The following is a 24,095-nucleotide window of genomic DNA, read 5'->3' on the forward strand; positions in this document are numbered from 1 at the left end:
AAGTCAATAATATCTTAACCTAGTTCCAAATTTTTGTGTGATTTTGCAAAAAGGTAAACTAAACGAAAAATGATTGTAAATCAAATTAATAAAATCAGTAAGGTTTTCAAAATTCACCTAACCAAATAACAGTAATCCATTCTCGTGTTTTACTTATACTACTGACAAACACATAAGCCCTAGGCATTGTTCTATGTTCCATCAAAACGCATATTAAAACATCCGATGAATCCAAACATTTAACAAATCAAAAAGAATACCCAATTGAAATCAAATCATCCAATGTATCCGTTTGATAAACGAATCACAATGGATATCCGATTTCAATTGAATGATTCAATGTATCCGTTGGATGAAACAAATCGAATATCCAATATTTTTACAAATAATAATCAAACATTGAATTAAAAGAAATTAATCAACTAATTGAATTCGAATGAAACAACACTTCATTAAAAATCGGAATTGTATGAATAAAACAATGAGAATGAAATTGCCACTCAATGGCTAGGCTTCATCTTCAACCTTAGTTAAAAGTTTTAGCCTCTCATGACTAAAAACAACATGATAACTTCAATTGAAAACATAAAATTAAATAAACTTACATAAAGAAGCGTACTCAGGACTCAAGAATGACAAAAAGTCAAACATATTCTCCAAACGGCGCCTTCAACATATGTTTTACATAAGAAAAGAATGCTATAAATACTAAAAACCTAGGGCTTCGGCTCTTCCAGGTCAGCCAGAGTGCGCTCGATCGCACAAGAGGTGCGGTCGAGCGTACTCGGGAATTTTTTGGGGCTTCTGCGGCCCAGTGCATGGGTGCTGCTTGCTTAAGTAAATGCAGGAGTGCGCTCGAGTGGGCCTTACTGGGCTCGAGTGTGGTACTATGCGCTCGATCCCACTTCTAGAATTTCACTCGTTTCCTACTTCCTTACAATTTTCACTTTAATGCCACAATTTTCTCTTAACAACCTACAAAACACGAAAACACCAAAACTAACAAAAACATTAGAAAATAACAAAACTAAAGGCTTAACAAATGGAAATTAAGGGGGTTCAAATATACAATATTTGGCACTCATCACCCACTAAGATTAGTGGGGATGTTCCAATAGTGTTGCATGTTTCCACTCTCACTCACTCTAAACGCACAAACTCACTCTCATTCTCGATTGATCTCTCTCTCCCTCACTCCGGCACACTTATCTTTCTCCGGCAGCTCTCTCTCTCTAGCACACAGGCGAGTCGATCTCTCTCTCCACTCTCTCGATATATATATATATTGTATGGTTATGGGTTTGGATCTTTAAAGATTTCGTTTATGTTATTTTTATGTTTATGGCTTTCAACCATACCATTTGGATCTTTTTGTTGGTTTAAATCTTACACAATTCAATAGAGCTTTTACCAAGTTAAATTCAAGTTCCTATTAGTGCCAAAGCAAGGGGTTTCAGTTAAAAGTTTGTGTGTTCTTTGGGGTGGAAATTTGTTTTGTTTAGATATTTGTAAATTTGAGAAGCCATGGGGGGCGTTTGTTTAAAGTAAACTGCTTTTTCGATCCTAAGAATACGCTTTCTCCAGAATTTTTGAATCTTGGAATGTCATTACTAAGTTTTGAAGGGAGTTTTTTATGGAAAGATTTGGGTTTTCTTTAAGAGTTGTGGAGGAGTGAACCATTTTAGGGTTTAAATGATAATATATTAATTAATTGATTTGACAAAATTGAATTAATGGTATGTTAATTAGAATTTGTCTTAGATATATTAATTGAATTATATATAATTGATATGCAATTAAATTTAATTAAATGATAATATGTCAATTAATTGATTTGACAAAATTGCATTTATGATATGTTAATTACTAAATTTGTCTTAGATATATTAATTGATTCATATAAAATTGGTATGCAATTAAAATTATAGTGTTGACACGCTATGGACAAGTATTGGATGACAAAGTTTAGAGGTTCTGAGGAATATTTTGAAGGCGTTAAGTCGTTCATTACATTTGCGGTTTCTAACTCTAGAACTCGGAAGGTCATTTTGTGCCCATGTAAAAAATGTCGCTTGAATAGGCAACTAAGACAATAGGACGTATATGATCATTTGACAGCAGGAGTGGAAATTATGCCCACTTACAGCAATTGGGTTTGGCATTGAGAAAGAATTGGGCCTCCTGCAAAAGGCTCTAATTCGACTCGTCCGGCCGTAGCTACGGCCCCAATCCTAGACGAGTCCATTAATATGCAAGCCATGTTGCGTGATGTGTTCGGCATGCACAAGGTCATAGAAGACCCCTGTGTACCTCAGATGGAAACGTAGGTGGATGCAGTAGTGCATGAAGAAGTTGATGAGGATAGTGCGAGAAAATTCTACAATTTGCTTAAACAAGCGGAGAAGTCACTTCATGATAAAACCAATTATAGCAAACTGAGTGTTATTGTACATCTGTACAATTTGAAGTGTATAGGTGGTCTAAGTAACATGTTATTCACTTCTTTGCTAGAATTTATCAATCAATTACTGCCAACGTGCCAAGAGGTTTCTGAGAGACATGAGGATTGGATATAAGAAGATGCCGGCTTGTTGAAATGATTGTATGTTATTCTATAAGGGTAACGAGCATTTAGACTCATGTATAGTTTGTGAAAAATCAAAGTGGAAGGACGAAATTGTAGATCAGGCCGATGGGCAATCCCGAACGTTTAAAAGACGTCTCGTGAAGGTGTTACGGTGATTTCCACTCATACCACGATTACAAAGGTTGTTTATGTCACAACATTTTGCGGCATGCAGATGAATGCACAAAGGACGGCGTGTTGAGGCATCCGGCTGACAGTTAAGCATGTAATTTATTCAATAAGAAACATCCGAAATTTGCTTCAAACCCACGCAATGTAAGGCTTGGTCTAACTTTGGATGGATTTAATCCATCTGGGAACATGAACTTATCCCACAATACTTGGCATGTGATGGTGGTTCCGTACAATTAAATATTTATTTCACATATCGTATTCACTTACTATTGTCAAAATTTAGGAATTTACTTTTGTTTTTATCATTTGCAGGTAATTGATAAGTGAATAAACTAGGAAGGGAGGCTGGGTATGGAAGGCACATATGCTTATCATTTTGTGTTATTAAATGGATTGATATGCGGGATATCTATTTATATTTGGACATGGTATTTTTAATATTGTATATATGTTTAAACTTTATATGCATGCATGTTAAGTGGTTGTTAAATTAGGTTGTAATGAATTTTAATTAATTTGAAAGGTGTTGAATGGAATTAATGATATGCTATTTATATTTATTGAGGTTGTCATGGATATATTAATGCACAAACAAAAATTGTGATTATATGTACGTACGTACATTATTATTAAGTTGTCGTGATATTGTGATGGACGTGTATTAGGTTATGTAACCCAAAAAATGTGCAAGGGAGGGAAAATATTTGGTCAAAAATACCTAATTTCGGGACCTTTTTGGGTACCCAAAATGTCCCTATTTTGAGAACAATATGAGACATTTTTCATTGTAGCACGTCCCCTTTTGGAAGGGGACGTGCAAAGTTGAAAAAAGTCCCCTAATATTTGTTCTGGTCTCTTTTCTTTGGACATTTTCAAAATGTCTCCTTTTGAGCGTCCCTAACTCAATAGGGACTTTTTTTTTTTTGGCTTAAAACGTCCCAAGCCCAATGTCCCAAAAACCTTGAATTTTTGTAGTGATTCAATGGTGATTTTACAATGCACATCAATTTTGAGGGGATAAAACGATGGTATATAGCATTACTCTTATGGCTAGTAATTTTTGACACGATCTGCAAATTTAACACGAAATTAAAGGTTAGGGTTGAGTAGTACTTTATCTTGTTTAATTAAATGTGTCGAATTATGATTAAACTATAAAGTTTTATTATACCCATGCTTCAAGATAACCTGATCAAGCCCGACATGGGACATAATGGCAGGTAATTTTTTATCAGACCCGAGAACGCGACACAAACCCAATACGAAATTATAGGGTTAGGATTGAGGAGTTTGACCTGTTTAATTAAATCGGTCAGGTTAGTGTTGCCCTATATAGTCTTATACACATAACTCGAACCCGACACACGAATAAGAATTGCCACCCCTAATTACTTTGCTCTTATTTACTTAATTCTTGTTTACAATACAAATGTTCATATTTTATAGGAAGTATGTGAGAGAATACAAGTATGGTAATCAAATTTCTAATATTTAATTACAATCAAACCTAAATAGGGAATATTTTAGTATCAACTCAATGAAAATTTATTAGCTTAATATGGAAAACACATATTCTAACACCTGCAGCATTTGATCTCAAAGATAAGAAAGTAGATGGAAGGAGGTGTTTGTTTAAGGAAAAAGGTAAAAACATTGCTTGAATTTCTAAGACAATATCAATGTAGTGTCCAAAGACTAAAAGTTATCCATTCTTGAATTATAAACAATTTTCATTATTTTCCTTTTAATCAATGATAAGATGTCTTCAATTTGTAGAATCATATTCATTTCATTTAAAGACCCACCCTTAACACCAAAATATAACTAGTGGAAGGTTAAAACTAGATGAATTTCTAAGAAATCAGTATATATATACATGTTGACATGATACACAAATTCATTATTTTCCTTTTGAATCTTAATTTAGTGATTGATAAGATATTTTAGTTAGAATCATAAAAGATTTAGTAGCATAATATCTAGATCATTTCATGCACAGACAATTCCATTCCACAATATTCTAGTTATTCTCCAAGCTTCCATACTTAGTAGATTGCTTAGGCTCATGACACTAATCCATCTCATTCTTAGATTTGTTTCATGTGGGAAGATTTTTTTTTTTATTTTTTAAGATTTTGTGGGAGAGTGGTTGCAGTATACTATGCTTAAAACCTAGCTACCTACAATTCCAAAGTGGTTGCAATATTTGTATCCTTCCAAGCATATTAATTTCTTGAAATATGGTAAAAGTTGTCTATGTTAGAGTATATGATAAGGATTTCTCGACAAATATATATGACTATCTACAAGGCTCTAGCTCTATTTATAAAGCTTACAGATGATTTGAATTTATTCAAATTCAGACTAATAATAGAAATCCTTCTCATATACTCTAAGGGGCTGCATATAGCTAGAAAATTAACTATATGCTTTTTGTTCACAACTATATCCTCATGATGATATGAATTAGCTAGAAGCCTTTAAAACATTGAAAATATAATAGAAACATACAAAGCTAGCTTTTAATAAATTAACATAATGAAAATGACCTCAAATATAATGCATGGCTTTCCATATCACTGTGTTGTAGTTGGCCCTGTCTGAATGAAATTGAGGAGGGGCTTTGCAAATGTGCCTTAGAGTCAAAGGGCTCCATAAGTTACACACATGGACACAACTCTTTTCACTCCACAAGAATCACCCACCTTCTTCGACTGCAACCAGTAGAGCAATGATCAAGCAACAGCCATGGATGTGCAGAGCAACAACAATCAGAGCCATACATCAACAAGCCGATCATCGAACTCAATTGATCATCATCTTCAGTAGTTGCCAAGTCATGAATTAGGCAAATGGGCATCAAGGCTTCTAAAGGAGTGTGCAAGAGCAATTTTCGACAAGGATTCCACCAAAATCCACCACCTTCTACGGATGTTAAACGAGTTGGCTTCACCTTATGGAGATTGTGATCAGAAATTGACCTATTATTTCTTGCAAGCTCTATTTTGCAAGGCCACCGACTCTGGCCTACGGTGCCACAAAACACTTTCTTCTCCGGTCGAAAAGAGTAGCACCTTCGATTCAGCAAGGAAGTTCATACTGAAATTCCAGGAGGTAAGCCCTTGGATGAATTTTGGTCATGTTGCTTCCAATGGCACCATTTTGAAGGCCTTAGAGGGTGATACAAAGCTTTGCATAATCGATATAAGCAACACCCTTTGCACCCATTGGCCTCCTCATCTTAAGCTCGTTGTTGTGGTAATAGCTAGCACAGTGAGCTCAGTCATGAAGGAAGTTGGCCAAAGAATGGAAAAGTTTGCAAGGCTAATGGGAGTACCCTTTGAATTTAATGTAATAAGTGGGTTGAAGCATTTAGGAGAGCTCACAAAGGAGATGTTAGGTGTTCAAGAGTATGAGGCAGTTGCAGTGAATTGTATAGGAGGCTTTAGAAGAGTTGAAGTGCAAGAAAGGGCAGATGTGATTAGGCTTTTCCAGTCCCTCAGGCCTAAACTTGTGACATTTGTAGGGGAAGAAGCTGATTTTTCCTCCTCAAAAGATGACTTTGTCAAGTGCTTTGAAGAGTGCCTGAGATTCTACACATTGTACTTTGAGATGTTAGAGGAGAGCTTTTTCCCAACAAGTAATGACAGATTAATGCTAGAGAGGGAGTGCTCATGAAGCATGGTTAGGGTTTTGGCTTGTGATCATAAAAATAGTGATCAAGGAGAGTGTGGGAGAAGGGAGAGAGGAAGGCAATGGTGTGAGAGGCACAATGAGGCATTTTCTCCATCTGGGTTTAGTGATAATGTTGTGGATGATGTGAAGGCATTGTTGAAAAGGTACAGAACAGGGTAAGAGGTGTTAAGGAACCAACAGAGTCTGTTTTGGATTCACTCTTTGAATCCAACAAATTCGAACCACTCTCTAGCATTATCCTTATCTCTAGCATTATCCTTATGGTTGTTTTTATCTCTTCCCTTTTAGTGTTGTAGTTGTATTTGTTCTACCTGTTTGTATTGTATTAGTTCTCCTAGTTTGTATCAAGTTTGGGTTTGTCAAACTTGATTACAATTGTAACTCTTTGCCTATATATACAATAAAAACAAAGCTAAGACTTCATTCCACCAAAAGATAGTTTACTCTGCTTTCTTTCATAGTATGAGAGCCACACGGTTCATACCCCTCTAAATTAGATCCTTGACCCTCCTCAAATTTTGGGCTTTCTCTACCCCTTCTCCTTCTTCAGCAAAATCAACTTCTTCTCCAAAAAAATTCGCGGTTCTCCTTATTGTCCTCAGCCACATCCTTGCCACACCAAATCATAGCCGCACTTATGCTGTTCTTCTCCTTGCTGTGTCCCTCCTGCTGCATTCATGACGCAATCCAGCAACACTGCCGCTCTATCCTTCATGATGCCAAACATTGCGCATCTCTGTCAATCCAAGCTCGATGACACCAACTATCTTGGATGGGCCTTTCAATTTAAGCCCATCCTCAAAACCAACGGCTTGATGGGCATTGTTGATGGCTCCGAGCCATGCTCACCAAAGCTTATTCCATCTTCTCTAGACAAAACTACTCCTGATGTCTCAAATCCATAATATATTTTCTGGAAAAAGAAAGACCAATGTATTCTTAGTTGGTTCATTGCAACTCAAACTGCTCCACTTGTGCCTACTATCTATGGGTGTAAAACCTCCAATCAAGTATGGAACACCCTTGCCACTCATTATGCTTCCCCATCAAAGTCTTACATCACTCAATTGAGACGCCAACTTCAGACTCTCAGACAAGGTAACAATCCATGCGTTACTTTTATTCGTAGTGAAAAATCACTGGCTGACTAGCTAGCTATCGCCGACAGCCCATCATCGATGATGACCTTGTATCCTACAACATAGGTGGATTAAGCTCCACCTACAATTTTTTTGCCTTGACCTACTCCATGATAACAAAGAATGCCACTATGTCTCTTGAAGAATTTCAGTTTGAATTACTTGGACATGAACAACTCCTTGAACATCAGGCTGCCACTGCCGAACCACAATCCTATGTCATGATTGCTCTGAAACAAGGTTACAAGCAGAGAATCAACAACAACCAAAGGAAACCTTTCTCTAATTACAGAAATTCCTATCCCTCAAAGAATACTTTCAACAGATCTCCTGATATACTCCCAACCCCTGCTTTCTCCAAAAGAAAAACTATTACTGGAAACTCCAGCAACTACACTCCAAGAAGAAATTCTCCCAGTAACTACACTCCAAGAAGAAATTCTCAACCTGGTATCCTCTCATCCAACAGACCTCTTTGTCAGATATGTGGCCGCTCCAATCATCAAGCATTGGACTGCTTTCATTGCATGGATTATGCCTTCCAAGGACGACATCCACCATTTGACCTTGCTGCAATGGTTTCCCAATCCAACGATCTACAAGATCAAGATGAATGGCTTGCTGACAATGGAGCCAATACTCACATCACTAATGACTTGGAGAATCTAACTCTGCATCAACCATATCAGGCTGATGAGACAGTAGCGGTAGGTAATGGTAGTGGACTTGGTATCTCCCACACTGGCTCTTCCTCTTTTCTTAGCTCAAATCAACTCCTACATCTCAAAAATATCTTACATTGTCCTGATTCTACTGCAAATTTACTTTCAATTAATAAAATTTTCCTTGATAATGATTGTCATTCTAAACTAACTGATACCTATTTCTTGATGGTCTCTACCCACTAAGGATACAACACTTCACCCAAAAAAAAAAAAAAAAAAAGGATACAACACTTCACCAGAAATAAAGTCAGAGCATTTACTGCACGAATTGGGATCAAAGTGTCTTCTTCAATTTAGCACAACCTCTTAGGGCATCCAAGTCATCAAATCTTGCAGCATTTGCTTCACAACTGCTATCTTCATGTGTCTTCAGTTAAGTCTAGCCAGTCTATTTGTGTTTCATGTCAATTAGGAAAGAGCAAAAAGTTACCCTTTGCTGAGTCTAGTCGTGTCACCATTGCTCCATTGGAGCTTATTCATAGTGATGTATGGATTTCTTCTTTATCTTCAATCAATGGAAGCAAATGCTATGTTATTTTTATTGATGATTTATCTCGATACACCTGGCTTATACCTCTTAAACTCAAATCAAATGTCTTTGAAACCTTTGTTAAGTTCAAGTGCTTGATAGAAAATTTATTTTCCCTTAAAATCAAACAACTTCAAACAGATGGGGGTGGTGAATACACCTCATAACTTTATTAAATTTCTGTCAACACATGGTATTCTTCATCGAGTCACCTGTCCACATACATCTCAACAAAATGGAGTTTCAGAAAGAAAACATAGGCATATTATTGAATTTGGTCTTAGTCTTTTAGCTCAATCCCACCTCTCTTCAAAATATTGGGTTGAAGTTGTCAATACTACCGTGTATCTCATCAATATACTACCAACCCCAACTCTCCAAAATTCAAGTCCTTTCACCAAACTCTACAATAAGGAGGCTGACTACACTTTTTTAAAAACTTTTGGTTGTGCTTGTTATCCCCTCGTAAGACCCTATGTCAAACTCAAATTGGAATTCAAAAGCAAACAATGCATCTTCCTTAGATACAATGCTCACCAAATGGGTTACAAGTGCCTTGATCCCAGTTCCAATCGTGTATATGTCTCTAGACATGTTATTTTTGATGAATTGGTGTTTCCAGCACAAAGTAGAGCAGCATCTTCATCCCCTGACGGATCAGATCCTTCCCTTACAGGTATTGCTCTTGATCCTTCTCATTTTTACTCTGTGAATAATTCTGACTTTATTACTGTTCACACCTCATCTCCTATCACCTCACCTTCCCCAGTACGAGTACCTATCCTAACAAACACTCTTGCTTCCCCTGTCTCCTCAAGACTTTCCTCTTTACCAACATCTGAACCCTCTACTCCCTTGACTAACCCTACTACAGAATTACTACCACCTAACCCTGAGCCTATTCCCAACCTAGATCAATCCCTACTTCAGCTTTTACCTGCACCTCTTGAGCCATCCTCTCCTCATATTGTCACAAGATCTATGATTGGAAACTCTAAACCTAAGTATTTTCCCAACTATCAGCTATTCTTGTCCTTAAAGTCAACCAAGCATCTACTAAAATCCTTTCATACCACATCCCTGCCTTCTATCCCTACTACATTTGCTCAGGCTGTCTCTAACCCTAAATGGTTTGCTGCAATGGAGTGAACTTCAAACTTTGGCTGACCATGGTACTTCGTCTCTCTGCCCTAGACCTTCACATCGAAACATCATAAAAAACAAGTGGGTTTTTCGACTAAAGGAAAAATCAAATGGCACTATTGAAAGATACAAGGCAAGGCTAGTGCCTAAGGGTTTTCAACAAAGAGATAGTATTGACTACACTAAAACCTTCAGTCCAATTATCAAACCAGCCATTATACGGATCTTGCTGCCCTTAGCAATCCACTACAATTGGCCCCTCAAGCAATTGGATGTCTCCAATGCTTTCCTTCATGGTCACTTGAATGAAGAAGTCCTCATGTAGCAGCCTACTGGTTTTATTGATGCAGCTTTTCCAGATCATGTATGTAAGCTCAAGAAGGCTCTCTATGGTCTAAAGCAAGCCCCAAGAGCCTAGTTTCATAGATTGTCACAAGCTCTTCTCCATCTTGGTTTTGTTGGATCCCTAATAGACACCTCTATTTTTATGCTTCATCAAGGTTCTGTTCATATTTACATACTAATATATGTTGATGATATCATAGTAACAGGCACAGATTCATCTATCATGGAGTCTTTCATCGACAGCCTTCAAATGCAATTTAAGCTTAAAGATCTTGGCTGCCTTCCATACTTCCTAGGCATCCATGTCGTTCGTGACAAATCTAGCTTACATCTAAATCAAGGAAAGTACATGATTGATTTACTTGATCGTGTGCAGATACTTGGAGCAAAGCCTTATGTCGCACCCTGCACTTCAAGCAAGAAGCTCACCAAGCTTGATGGTGATCCCCTACCAAATCCCACACCCTATCGTCATATCATTGGAGCTTTACAATATTGCACACTTACAAGACCAGACATAGCATATACTGTCAACCAACTATGCCAATTTCTCCATTGTCCAACCAATGAATATATGAAGGCTACTAAAAGAGTCCTAAGGTACCTTAAAGGCACACCAAATCATGGCTTTCACTTCACTCCAAGTCCTCTTCAACTTCAGGCATACTGTGATTCTGATTGGGCAAGGGATCCTCTAGATCGCAAATCCACCATAAGTATTATGTTTTCTTCGGCTCCAACTTAGTGTCTTGGCATGCTAAGAAGCAGCCTATTGTCTCGAGCTCTAGCACATAAGTTGAATATCGCGTCATGGCCATCATAGCTACTGAGCTCTCATCGCTTCGAATGCTACTCAAATAATGCAAGTTTCTCTCCATGACCCCCATGTACTCTGGTGTGATAATATAGGAGCTATTGCCTTAGATTTCAATCCCATCTACCAAGCTCATACCAAGCATATAGAAGTTGACTACTACTTCATCCGTCAGAAAATTCTTCACAAAGATCTCAGTGCTAGCTACATTCCAACTCAAGATCAATGTGTTGATATCTTCACAAAGGCTCTTATCTCCTCTCGTTTTCTTGTCCTTAGAGACAAACTCATAGTCACTCCCCCACCCATTCGTTTGAGGGGGCTGTTAAGGAACCAACAGAGTCTGTTTTGGATTCATTCTTTGAATCCAAATAGATCCGAACCACTCTCTAGCATTATCCTTATAGTTATTTTTATCTCTTCCCTTCTAGTGTTTTAGTTGTATTTGTTCTACTTGTTTGTATTGTATTAGTTGTACCAGTCGCTGCACACAAAAATCCCTATATCAAAATGCACCACGTTAACGCGTGGGCACCTCAACCAATTTTTTTCCAACACATTCAATAGCCAACCAGAAGAGGATAAACGGTTAGGAGAAGGATCCTCTCAATTTCAAATGAAATGAAGAAGATTCATTTAGTTGTTTTAAGATGACATTTTTGTCCAAAAAAATAAAATGACAAAACTAGCCCCCTAAAAGCAACAAATCGGTTGAAATGGATAGGATCCAGGTCCAAACGGTTACATGGGTCTGATGAGTGCATTGAATGCACATGGATCTTTTTCAATTTGTTGGGCTGTCCATTTCCATAAGACCCAATGATTTAATTGCATTGGCTTTTGAAGCATTGTCGGCCCGATAAAGAAATTATGTGGGTATCAAACGCAAACCCAGTTTTTCTTGCAAACACGAATTCACTGGGTTTTTCACAAAACAAAAATTGGCCATCCAAACCAGGCCCAAAAATCCTGCGATTTCATTTTATTTTCCCCCATCCATTTTATTTCCCCCCCTCCCAAAACTTTTCCCCAAGCCCATTCTCCCTCCACCAACCCTTTCTCTGCACACCGGCGCCGTGACCTCCACCGGCACTGGCGTGATATCCTCTCTCCACCGTGTGTCTCCCCACCGTCACTGTCGCCGACGACCACCTCCACTGCCGTGCATCAGCTCCCGTCGGAACCCATTTCGCCACGAGAGGCAGCTCTCCACCCCACCGGCACCGTGCGCCCCTTCTCTCCACCGCGCGTCTCCCCGTCGTACAAAACCCATCTTAGGTACTTATCTCTCACTCTCTCCTTATTGTGATTTTCTGTATGGGTTCTTGAAGATTTGAGGTTGTAGAGATGCTTGGGTTGGGTGATTACAAATTGATGTTTCGTACATACCCATTCAAAGATTAAAAACGGATTTCTTAGTTAATTTGGTTGATGGCTATGGATTTTGAAAATTAAGATGGTTAAACCGAAAGCTTCTCTTTATGTCTAAATTTTGGATTGAGTACGATGATTGTATAAATTCAATTGTTGATACCTGATCGATTTATGGCTGATAAATCTATTTCAATGATTGGTGGATTGACATTGATTTGGTATTATGAATCTGAGAGGGCCGATTGAAATAGTTGGGCCTTTGATTATTTTTCTGTTTTGAACAAATTTAGCTTGAGCTCTTGATATAATTTTCGGCCTTGATAGATTTTTTTTAAGGACGTGATTTTTGGGAAGTATTTATTTGATTTCTTTGGCTTTTGAAAGTTTATTGTAGTTGATTTTATCTGGACTAGGGTTTTCTGTTTTTTTCCAGATTATGGACTAGGAGGTTGGATGATTCTAGTATAGCAGGTTTTGGTTCCATTTATTTGATGGGTTTTGATTGAATTTCTATGTCAAGCTTATTATCTAATGGATTGTGTATGGGTATTTATATGTGTTGATGACTATGTGCTGATTTTTGTAAGAGAATAAGACAAGTAAGGTTTGATAGTCAAATTTTGGTTGATGACCGAAGGTTCGATTGGTTGGGATGTGATTTTTGTGGTGGCTGGATTACTAAACGCATCTCTTGTCATTCCAATTTTTCATTTAAATAGTGTCTAGCGAGATTCCAGGTATTTGTATTAGTTGGTCTTTCTATCATAATCATCTTCATGAATCCCTTATTCTTCTTCGTTTTTGCGCTCTAGGGTTTTGTTATGCACTACATTGAATTGGCCCTGTGGAAGTTTCAGCAGTTTAAGACTCAGAAAACCCCTTTTTGGATTGTTTTAATTGGCTCAAGAAGTCGGTGTTTGGTGCAAGTATTACCAAGAGAACTGCAGTTGAAGTAGGCTATTGGTGAACTGTTTCTCTATTTAGAGCCTTGCAAAAGATGATGGGGAAACCTTTGGTTCAGGTCTCAACCTGCCCGACAGTGCTGTCTTCATCATTGATTACCCTTCCAAGTAATTCGTCAAATTGCTTGCCTTGTCTTCCATCAAGACCACACATAAAACTCAACAGGGTAAGAGCTATGTCCGCTGATGCAGGTCATAGCCAGCCATCTTCAGCTTCTTCTGAGAAAAAGAATCCACTTGCAGTTGTTTTGGATATTCCTAGGAATGTTTGGAGGCAAACATTACGCCCATTGAGTGATTTTGGGTTTGGCCGTAGGAGCATTTGGGAAGGTGGGGTTGGGTTGTTTCTAGTGTCTGGTGCAGTTCTTTTTGCACTCAGTTTGGCTTGGTTGAGAGGGTTTCAAATGCGGTCTAAATTCAGGAAGTACTTTGCTGTTTTCGAATTTGCCCAGGCTTGTGGTATTTGCACAGGAACGCCGGTGAGGATTAGGGGGGTGACTGTTGGCAATGTCATCCGTGTTAATCCTTCCTTGAAAAGTATTGAAGCAGTTGTTGAGGTGTGTTTCAATGCCATTTTCTTTTTGTTGATATGTGATGTTTCTTCTGTTTCCATCTTAAAATTAAATCCTTGGTGCAGTCAGGTTCTATTTTATCTTATTTAATTTTTTTTGCAAGTTGATGCCGTCAAGATTATATTTGGTGTGGATACCACCTAATTGTTTCACATGCTGTTTGTAGGTTGAAGATGATAAAATAATCATTCCTCAAAATTCACTGGTTGAAGTGAACCAGTCTGGTCTTCTCATGGAAACTATGATTGATATTACACCTCGAGATCCAATCCCAACACCTTTAGTGGGACCTCTTGACCCAGAATGTGTGAAAGAGGGTCTTATTTTATGTGATAGGCAGAAGCTGAAGGGATGTCAAGGAGTGAGTTTGGATGCATTGGTTGGTATATTTACCCGTCTAGGACGGGAGGTGGAGGAAATTGGTGTTGCCAATACTTATTCGCTGGCTGAACGAGTATCTTTAGTTATTGAAGAGGCAAAGCCTCTGCTTACGAAGGTTTGATGTGCCCTTCTTGTGATTTTATGTTCAATTTTTAATCATCTGTTCTCATGAATAAATTGTTGAATTAGATAACTATATCCTGTTGAAAAATGTCAGCTAGGTTCTTGTAAAAATGAAGGATTTGTTAGTAAACAAATAATTAGTTAAGAGCTATCCATTTAATGGTGTGCTTCATGGTACTATTTTTTTTTTGATAAGTAAATATGATATAAAAGAGCGCAGAGGGGCGCAACCCACATACACGGGAAGTATAAAAGAGAGCGCCTAAGAGGGAGAGAAATGAAGAAGGAAATCAGAGAAGCTAATCCCTATAGGAGCTAGCCAAGCGGCCGTCCAGGAATACAAAGTAAAGAAGAAAAAATGAGTCAATTCCTCTATAGTCCTAGTGGAGTCCTCAAAGCATCTAGCATTCCTTTCATTCCAAATACACCACATAAGACACAAAGGAATCATCTTCCACACTACCGCGCTTCGGGAACGACCTCCCGACCACCAACCATCGAACAAGCCCCTCACCTTGCAAGGCATGACCCAAGACAGCCCAAACCGATTAAAAATAGTATGCCAAAGGACACTTGCAATCTCGCAATGGAGAAGAAGATGATCAACCGACTCTCCATTCTTCTTGCACATACAACACCATTCAACTACCACTAGGTTTCTCTTCCGCAGGTTGTCGTGAGTCAAAATTTTGCCTAAAGCCGCGGTCCACCCAAAGAAAGCCACTCGCAAAGGGACCTTAGTACGCCAAATGCTCTTCCAAGGGAACACCTCATGGTCACATTTGCACATAGCCTTGAAGAGAGACTTCACCTCGAAATTGCCTTTCTTAGACGAAGACCATCTAATACAATCCATAGATCCTATGGATATCTTGTGCGAGTACAACCGGTCGAAGAAAGAAGAAATCAAATCCATCTCCCAATCCTGAGCTGACCGCACAAAAGTGACATTCCATTCGACAACCCCATTCCTCCAAATAAAGTTATCCTTCACCCAAGCTTCTTTGTGTCTGGCTATGCTGAACAAAGACGGGAAAGCATGCTTCAAAGAGGAGTCCCCACACCAAATGTCCTGCCAAAAGCGAACTTTTGAACCCTCCCCCACCTCATACCGAATACCTTTGGCAAAAAAATTCCAACCTTGACGAATGTGCTTCCATAAGCCCACACCATGGGAACCCGAAACCTCCTTAGTGCACCAACCACCCTCCTGATCTTCATATTTAGCTTTGATAACCTTATACCATAGAGCCTCACTCTCATTAGCATATCTCCAAAGCCATTTACCCAGTAAAGCTTGATTAAACTGATGCAAATTACGAATGCCAAGCCCGCCGTACCGAAGGGGACGACAGACTTGATTCCAATTTACAAGATGTAGCTTAGGCTCGTCTCCCATCCCTCCCCATAAGAAGTCTCTTTGAATTTTTTCAAGTCTTTTAGCTACACTCATAGGAATCGGAAACAAAGACATAAAGTAAGTCGGAAGATTAGAGAGCGTACTCTTAATGAGAGTTATACGACCTCCTTTAGAGAGATACATTCTCTTCCAACCTGCCATCTGACGCTCCATTTTTTCGATCACATCATTCCACACAGCCTTATCCTTATGCCCTGCCCCAAGAGGGAGACCCAAATACTTCATCGGCAAATTGGAAACACTACATCCAAGGATATTAGCTAAAACCCCTATGTTCTCCACCTCACCAATAGCCACAATTTTAGATTTACCAAGGTTCACTCTCAAACCCGAAACAGCTTCAAAACATAAGAGAATGAGACGCACATACCGGATTTGCTCGATGGAATCTTCACAAAAGATCAAAGTGTCATCAGCAAATAACGAGTGAGAAACCACTAACTCCGATAACACCCTATTTCCCACCGAGAAACCAGTCAAAAAACCTTGGTCAACCGATACATTCACCATCTTACTCAAGGCCTCCATAACAAGCACAAAAAGTAACGGAGAAAGAGGGTCCCCTTGCCGAATTCCCCTCGAGCTATTGAAGAAGCCTTCCGGAGAACCATTCACAAGAATGGAAAATCTTACCGATGTAATACACCACTCAATCCACGCCCTCCACCTCTCACCAAACCCGCACCTATGCAACAAATACAACACAAAGTCCCAATTCACATGGTCGTAGGCCTTCTCCAAATCTAATTTGCAAAGAACACCTGGCACCCCTGACTTCATGCGACTATCCACACTTTCATTTGCAATAAGAACAGAATCTAGGATTTGGCGACCCCCAATAAAAGCATTCTGAGAGTATGATATGATCTTACCCAACACAGTTTTCATCCTTGTTGCAAGAACCTTAGAAACAATTTTGTACATCCCTCCCACCAAGCTAATGGGCCGAAAGTCCTTCATTTCCACCGCATCTGCCTTTTTTGGGATCAAGGAAATAAAAGTTGCATTCAGGCTCTTCACCAATTGTCGTCTACGATGGAACTCGGCAAAAACCGCCATAACATCATGTTTGACAACACCCCAACAGGCTTGAAAAAAAGCCATGGAGAAGCCATCCAGACCCGGAGCCTTATCACCATCCATGCCTTTAACCACCTCCCACACTTCCTTTTCCTCAAATTCTCTTTCTAACCACCTATTATCCTCCTCATCTATGGACAAAAAAGGCTGGTTGTCCATTTTAGGGCGCCACGAACTTTGTTCCGAGTATAAGCTTTGATAATAACTCACAATGTGAGCTTTTACCTCAGCTGGATCATTGGAAAGTACACCATTAATACGCAGCTCTTCCACACGATTGAACCTACGGTGAGAGTTAGCCATCTTGTGAAAGAAATGAGTATTGCGGTCCCCCTCCTTGAGCCACAAAGTTCTCGATTTTTTACGCCAATGAATTTCTTCACAAAGCAAGGTGTTCTCCAATTCTTTCACCATATCCGCCTTTCGGACCTCTCTTCCTGGGCTAACCCTCTTACCTCTGCCAACTCATCCAACTCCTGAATACCTCCCAACAACTCCTTTTTCTTTCTCTCAATGTCCCCAAACACCTCCTCATTCCACTTTTTCAAATCCAATTTGAGAGATTTCAATTTCTTAGCAAGCACAAAGCTAGGTAGACCCTCAAACGAATAAGATCCCCACCAAGAACTAACCTTATCAACAAAACCTTCAGCTTTAAGCCACATATTTTGAAATTTAAAACTCTTATTACCTCCACAAGGGGCCCCACAATCCAATAATGAAGGGAAGTGATCGGAAATCAAGCGCTGAAGTCTTCTTTGTGACACTGCAGGGTAGTGATCTTCCCAATCTGAGGAAATCAAGAAGCGATCAATTCTAGACCAGCTCTCATTCTCCTGATTATTAGACCACGTAAATTGACCCCCCATCAAGGGCATGTCCACCAAATTGTTCTCTGAGATGAAATCCGAAAAATCCATCATGCCAGTGGAATAGTAAGAAGCACTGGCGCGCTCACTAGGGAACCGAACGATGTTAAAATCTCCTCCAAGGCACCAAGGAACCTCCCACACATTCATCAAACCAGCCAACTCTTCCCAAAGGGCCCTTCTCTCCCCATCCTCATTCGGACCATACACCCCCCCAAAAGCCCACTCCCAATTGTCCTCCACATTTTGAAAAGAGCAAGCCAATGAAAAATGCCCCACACACTCCTCCTTACACTCCACCACCCTCCTATCCCACATCAATAACATCCCCCCTGACAAGCCATTCGACCCTTTGAACTTCCACCCCACATGTTGGCCTCCCCAAAGACTATGAACCACCTCTCTGGAAATAACCTCCATCTTTGTCTCAATCAAACACACTACATCTACTTTCCATTCTTTCAATAGACCCCTAATACGCAGCCTTTTTTTGAGGGCATTCAACCCTCTCACATTCCATGCAACTAAGTTAAGCTTCATGATCCACCAACGTGCCCCTCTCACCATCCATGAGCTCCTTTAATCCTGTTGGGGCTGGAGCATAGTCAGAGATGCCTCCCAAATCAGCAACACCCTGATTCCTAGAAGCTTCAATAGAGTTGAACAACAACTCCAACTCCCTTTTCTTCCCTTCATCAGTAATACCAATTTTAGGGCAGAAATTGAGGCAATTATTAACTACCCAATTGGACGACATCACACCTGACCCTAAATCCTCCAACCCATCAGAATCTGAGAAGCTTTCCTCTTCCAATCTAGAGCCAGGCCCGAAAGTCTCCACTGCCGGCATACACTCCACTCCTTTTTCTCCTTCCAGCAACTGCGGACTCGTACTACTAGCCTCCCCCCGACAGAATTCCTGCAAACAGCTCCCCCCTACCATCCATTTATTCCGACGAGATGGTATTTCCACCAGGAACTGATCATTACCCACACCCAGACCTGTCCCCCCATTTCTGGTCTCCGCAGTACCCATCGGCTGGCTCTGGGTGTTTTCCGGCCGTGATTGCGTCTCCGGCATCCTCTGAACTGATTCCGGCCTTGACCCCAGTATCCCCTTTCCCTGTCCATAAATCGCAATACTTTCCCCAGCTTCTCCGGCACCCTCTGGGCTGATTCCGGGCTCCGTAGAACAAAACGACGAGCTCTGTGCATTTTCCGGCGAGACTTGCGTCTCTGGCACCCTCTGGGTTGATTCCGGCGTTGACCCCATAGCACCTTTCCCCTGCCCACAAGCCGCAAACGTGTCTACCAACGCATCGTCCCACTTTTTCTGCCCAACAAACCTTCTCGTATAAGTCAACAATACCTTTCCCTTTCCGGTAGACTGAGCCTTCGCCGGAAAAGTGGAGACTCTGTTGCTTGGCTTTTCATAGACCATAAACCCATCGCCATCCCGTGCAGAAGTGCCGAAAACCTCTGTCGTTATACCCTTTTCCGTTGATCCAGTCCTCCCAACCACCTTCTCGGCTAGCAACGTCGAGTTCCCCGGTTGTACCACGTGAGGTCTGAGCTCCCACGATTTTTTCTCAGCCTCTTCCCTGAGTGCCACCTCAGCTGAGAGACCCAATTTCGGTCCAATACTACTGAAGCAACCCACGCCTGAGCCCAGCTGTCCTTTGGGCTTAAAAACTACTCTTTTTTTCACTTTCATTCTACTGTTGGGCTTTGAGCTCAGCCCACACTTTTCCTTTTCTTTCCAAACTGCTCTTTGCTGGCCTACATTCTTCTTCTCTCCCTGCCCAAGCCCATTGCCCTCCAGCTGCTTGAATACTCTGTCAAGCTTTCTCAATCCCACGTCACATTCTCGTTTCAGACTACTCAACGTCTCCTTAACGTTGAGGAGCTCGAGATGTACAGCAGAGTAGGTCTGCCCAGCATGGTTCACCACTCCCTCCCGTCCCTTCAAGTGCCCAGAAGCTGACGTCAACGCCTTCTGCCCTGCCAGCAAAGAGTTGCGCCTCGCCTGAGCTCCTATCGACACCCCCATGCATCCTCCCTTCTTCACGCTGTGCCTACCATCCTCTACCGAACCTGTATCAGACCTCGCCGGCAAGAGCAGCTTCTTCGGACCCACGCCAGAAGCTCCAAAAACCGACGTCGAGACATGGGTTTCTGACAGAAACACCCCTTTGCTGCCATAATCTTGATCTTGTTGTTTACTGTGTTCAGAGTCATCTTTCGGCCCCCTATTCACCCTGTTCTTCGGTTCTTGGAAAGAATTGCAGCAATCCTTGGTTGACTTCGATGGCATCTGATGTAGGACATGTGTGTCCCCACCCCCAAGAATAAATAGTTTACTTTTAATCCTTTCCCTACTAGGAGTATATTTACTTTTCCTAATTAGAATTATGTTTACTTTCCCTACTAGGATTATGTTTACTTTCCTACTAAGATTAGATTTACTTTCTCTACTAGAAGTAGGTTTACTTTTTCTCCAAGGATTTCTCTTCTATAAATAGGCTTGCCTATTATGTAAAACTCAATCAATTGAATTATAATCAAATCAGAGAATTCTCTCTTAAATACTCTGCGGAGTTTTATTTTTAGCCTGCGGGCTTGTTTTATCTTTTTTTTGGGTAGAAGACGAAGACGCTTCTCCTTGCAGAATCAAAGACGCTGCTCTTTGATTAGTTACCTTAGTCTTCCGCTACGTCAGTTGGTATCAGAGCAGGCTTTATCCTGATCATGACCAATCAGCGCAACGGTGACGATTCCCTTAACGACGCTGCTCGTGACAGGGAGGCTCCTTGGAGAGCCGAATTCCAAGAGCTCCAGCAGATCCAGCAAACGATGCAACAGGAGATACGACAGGAGATGCGCCAGATGCGGGAGATGATAGAGCGCATGCACATAGGTCCTAATCGTAATCACAGGGACAATGATGCCCATGATGACGATGGGATCCGAGTAAGGCCTATTCCTCATCAACCACTTGCACCCATAAACCGACCACCGGCCTATGACGATCCTAGTGACGATGAAGACTTCGCTGAAGGAGTATTCAGACAGGACATTGAGGTAGATCGAAGGGGAGAATTACGTAGAGGAGTCGGTCGTGGTGGCACAGGCTTCAGAGGTTATGAGCGCGGTAGAGCTGGCCATATGGGGAATGTCTATGATGGCGCTGGCTACCGGGATGCATATGGAGAGCAACTCAGACGTCAGGATCTTGGTAGGGAGGAATCCCACGAATACCGAATGAAGATTGATCTCCCATCATTCAACGGGAATCTTCAAATCGAAGATTTCTTAGATTGGGTGATGGAAGTAGAGAGGTTCTTTGATTATATGAGTATTCGCGAGGATCGCAAGGTGAAGTTAGTGGCATACAAGTTCAAGGGAGGAGCTTCTGCTTGGTGGGAAAAATTACAGATTTCCCGAGCCCGACAAGGGAAGAGACCTGTAACTTCATGGTTGAAGATGAAGCGGCTACTCAAAGCACGTTTTTTACCACCGGACTTTGAGCAACGGCTATTCCAACAATACCAAGAGTGTCGACAAGGAGGTCGGACCATCCAGGCGTATGTTGATGATTTCTATCGCCTATCTGCTCGGAATGATCTCATGGAGATAGAGGATCAACAAGTTGCAAGGTTTATTGGTGGACTGCGTGTGGCAATACAAGATAAGGTTTCTATGCATCCTGTCTTTACTTTGAATGAGGCAATTAGTTTGGCAACCCGAGCAGAGAAGCAACTGGAGAGGCCTAAAGCAACAACCTGGGAGCGAAACCCGAGCGATTCGACGAGACCAACGCAGGGTCGAGGAAAACAACCTCTAGTCCCGACTGTCACACCAAGTCAACCAGTGACTTCCACGGGAAAAGGAGCCAGTAGCAGTTCAAGCACCTCGAGACAACCAGCCAACAATCCATACGCACGGCCCAATCTAGACAAATGTTTCAAATGCAACCAACCGGGACATAGGTCGCATCAATGTCCCCGGAGGCAGATGGTAAACTTGATCGAACCTGAGCCAGAGGAAGGGTCCGAGAATGGAGATATTGATACACCCGAGTATGAAGAAGAGGAGTTGGCTGACGCTGATGAGGGAATCCCACTTTCCCGATCCTTAGTAATTCAACGTTTACTCTTGACACCGAAGCAAGATGATCAATCTCAAAGGCACAAGATTTTTCGTACTCGCTGCACAGTCAACCAAAGAGTATGTGATGTGATTATTGATAGTGGTAGCGGGGAGAACGTAGTGTCGAAGGAGATGGTTTCAAAGTTGGGTTTGAAAACTGAGAAGCACCCAACTCCATATAAGATCGGATGGATCAAGCGGGAAACCGAGACACTAGTAACCGAGAGATGTCGTTTCACATTTTCGATCGGTAAGCATTACTCGGATTCTATTTTGTGTGATGTTGTCGAGATGGATGCATGCCACTTAATCCTGGGAAGACCGTGGCAGTTTGACGTGAATGCCCAGGAGCAAGGAAGAGCCAATGTCTACACTATCTTTTGGGATGGTCGGAAGATAACATTTCGACCTTTACAGGAAGTCGAAAATTCTACTTATTCTAAGGGAAAGCCGATCCTCCTATCCACTGGATCAGAATTTATAGAAGAAGTTAAGAAGGCCCGAGACATCATAGCATTGGTGACCAAGGGAACCCCGGGCTCCGTCTCACAAGAAGTTCCTGAGATAATGCGACCGATGTTAGAAGAATTCCAAGACATCATGCCTGAAGAGATGCCCGAAGGACTGCCCCCATGAAAGATATCCAGCACTATATTGACTTAGTGCAGGGAGCAAGTCTCCCGAACTTGCCACATTATCGAATGAGCCCAAAGGAGAATGCTATTTTGCAAGAGCAGGTAGAGGGGTTAATTCGGAAGGGACACTTGCGAGAGAGTATGAGTCCATGCGCAGTACCGGCCCTACTTGTACCGAAGAAAGATGGGAGTTGGCGAATGTGCGTGGATAGCCCGGCAATAAACAAGATCACGGTCAAGTATCGGTTTCCAATTCCCCGAATAGGTGACATGTTTGATATGCTATCTGGGGCTAAGATTTTTTCGAAGATTGACTTGAGGAGTGGATATCACCAAATCCGTATACGACCAGGAGATGAATGGAAAACTGCGTTCAAGACTAAAGAGGGGCTTTATGAGTGGATGGTGATGCCTTTCGGCCTTTCGAATGCACCAAGCACTTTCATGCGACTCATGAATCAGGTACTGAAACCTTTTATCGGAAAATTTGTCGTTGTCTATTTTGATGATATTCTTATCTATAGTCGCAACCCGGTGGATCACATGGATCACGTGAGGAAAGTGTTGGAGGTTCTCCGTGAAAATAAGTTGTTTATCAACTTAAAGAAGTGTAGTTTCATGATGGATCAGTTACTCTTCCTCGGATTTGTAGTCGGTACCGATGGAATCCGAGTGGATGAAGAGAAGGTGAGAGCAATCCGAGAATGGCCCACACCCAAGTTAGTGGGAGAAGTAAGAAGTTTCCATGGGTTAGCAACTTTCTATAGAAGGTTCGTTTGGAATTTCAGCAGTATTGTAGCACCGATCACCGAGTGTATGAAGAAAGGAAAATTCAATTGGGGTGAAGAAGCTGAGCGAAGTTTCTCAATCATCAAAGAAAAGCTATGCACAGCACCTGTACTTGCCTTACCTGACTTTGACAAACTGTTTGAAGTTGAATGTGATGCATCAATCGTCGGGATAGGAGCTGTGTTATCTCAAGAAGGGAAGCCCGTAGAATTTTTTAGTGAGAAGCTCGGAGAAGCAAGACAGAAGTGGTCAACATATGAGTTGGAGCTTTATGCTGTCTTGAGAGCCCTCAAGGTGTGGGAGCACTACCTGATCCAACGAGAGTTTGTCCTCTATACCGACCATCAAACATTAAAGTTCATCAATAGTCAAAAGAATTTGAATCGGATGCATGCTCGGTGGGTTTCTTACATCCAACGGTTCACTTTTTCTCTCAAGCATAAGTCGGAAAAACTAAAACGTGTAGCTGACGCTTTAAGCCGCCGAGCTACCCTGCTGATCACCATGAAAGCTGAAGTGACTGGATTCGAGTGCCTAAAGGAGTTATATGAGGAAGATGAAGATTTTGGTAAAACCTGGAAGCATTGCA

General features: G+C 41.1%; 1 protein-coding gene and 1 pseudogene across 4 annotated transcripts in view; both read left to right on the top strand.

Moving 5' to 3' along the window:
- Nucleotides 1-5,428: 5,428 nt before the first annotated feature.
- Nucleotides 5,429-6,745, top strand: LOC132165867 (protein SHORT-ROOT-like; annotated as a pseudogene).
- A 5,388-nt stretch (nucleotides 6,746-12,133) lies between these two features.
- Nucleotides 12,134-24,095, top strand: part of LOC132182259 (protein TRIGALACTOSYLDIACYLGLYCEROL 2, chloroplastic-like) — an 18,618-nt gene continuing 6,656 nt past the window's right edge. For 3 of the 4 annotated variants that reach the window (XM_059595455.1, XM_059595464.1, XM_059595473.1), the window contains exons 1-3: nucleotides 12,134-12,430; nucleotides 13,339-14,045; nucleotides 14,227-14,556. In XM_059595455.1, the coding sequence (XP_059451438.1) occupies nucleotides 13,524-14,045; nucleotides 14,227-14,556 (852 nt within the window). In that variant the 5' untranslated portion in view covers nucleotides 12,134-12,430; nucleotides 13,339-13,523. The remainder of the gene's footprint in view (nucleotides 12,431-13,338; nucleotides 14,046-14,226; nucleotides 14,557-24,095) is intronic. The other variant, XM_059595448.1, reaches the window with a different exon arrangement.

The sequence above is a fragment of the Corylus avellana genome, chromosome ca1, assembly GCF_901000735.1.
Source record: "Corylus avellana chromosome ca1, CavTom2PMs-1.0".
In the NCBI taxonomy this organism is placed as follows: domain Eukaryota; kingdom Viridiplantae; phylum Streptophyta; class Magnoliopsida; order Fagales; family Betulaceae; genus Corylus; species Corylus avellana.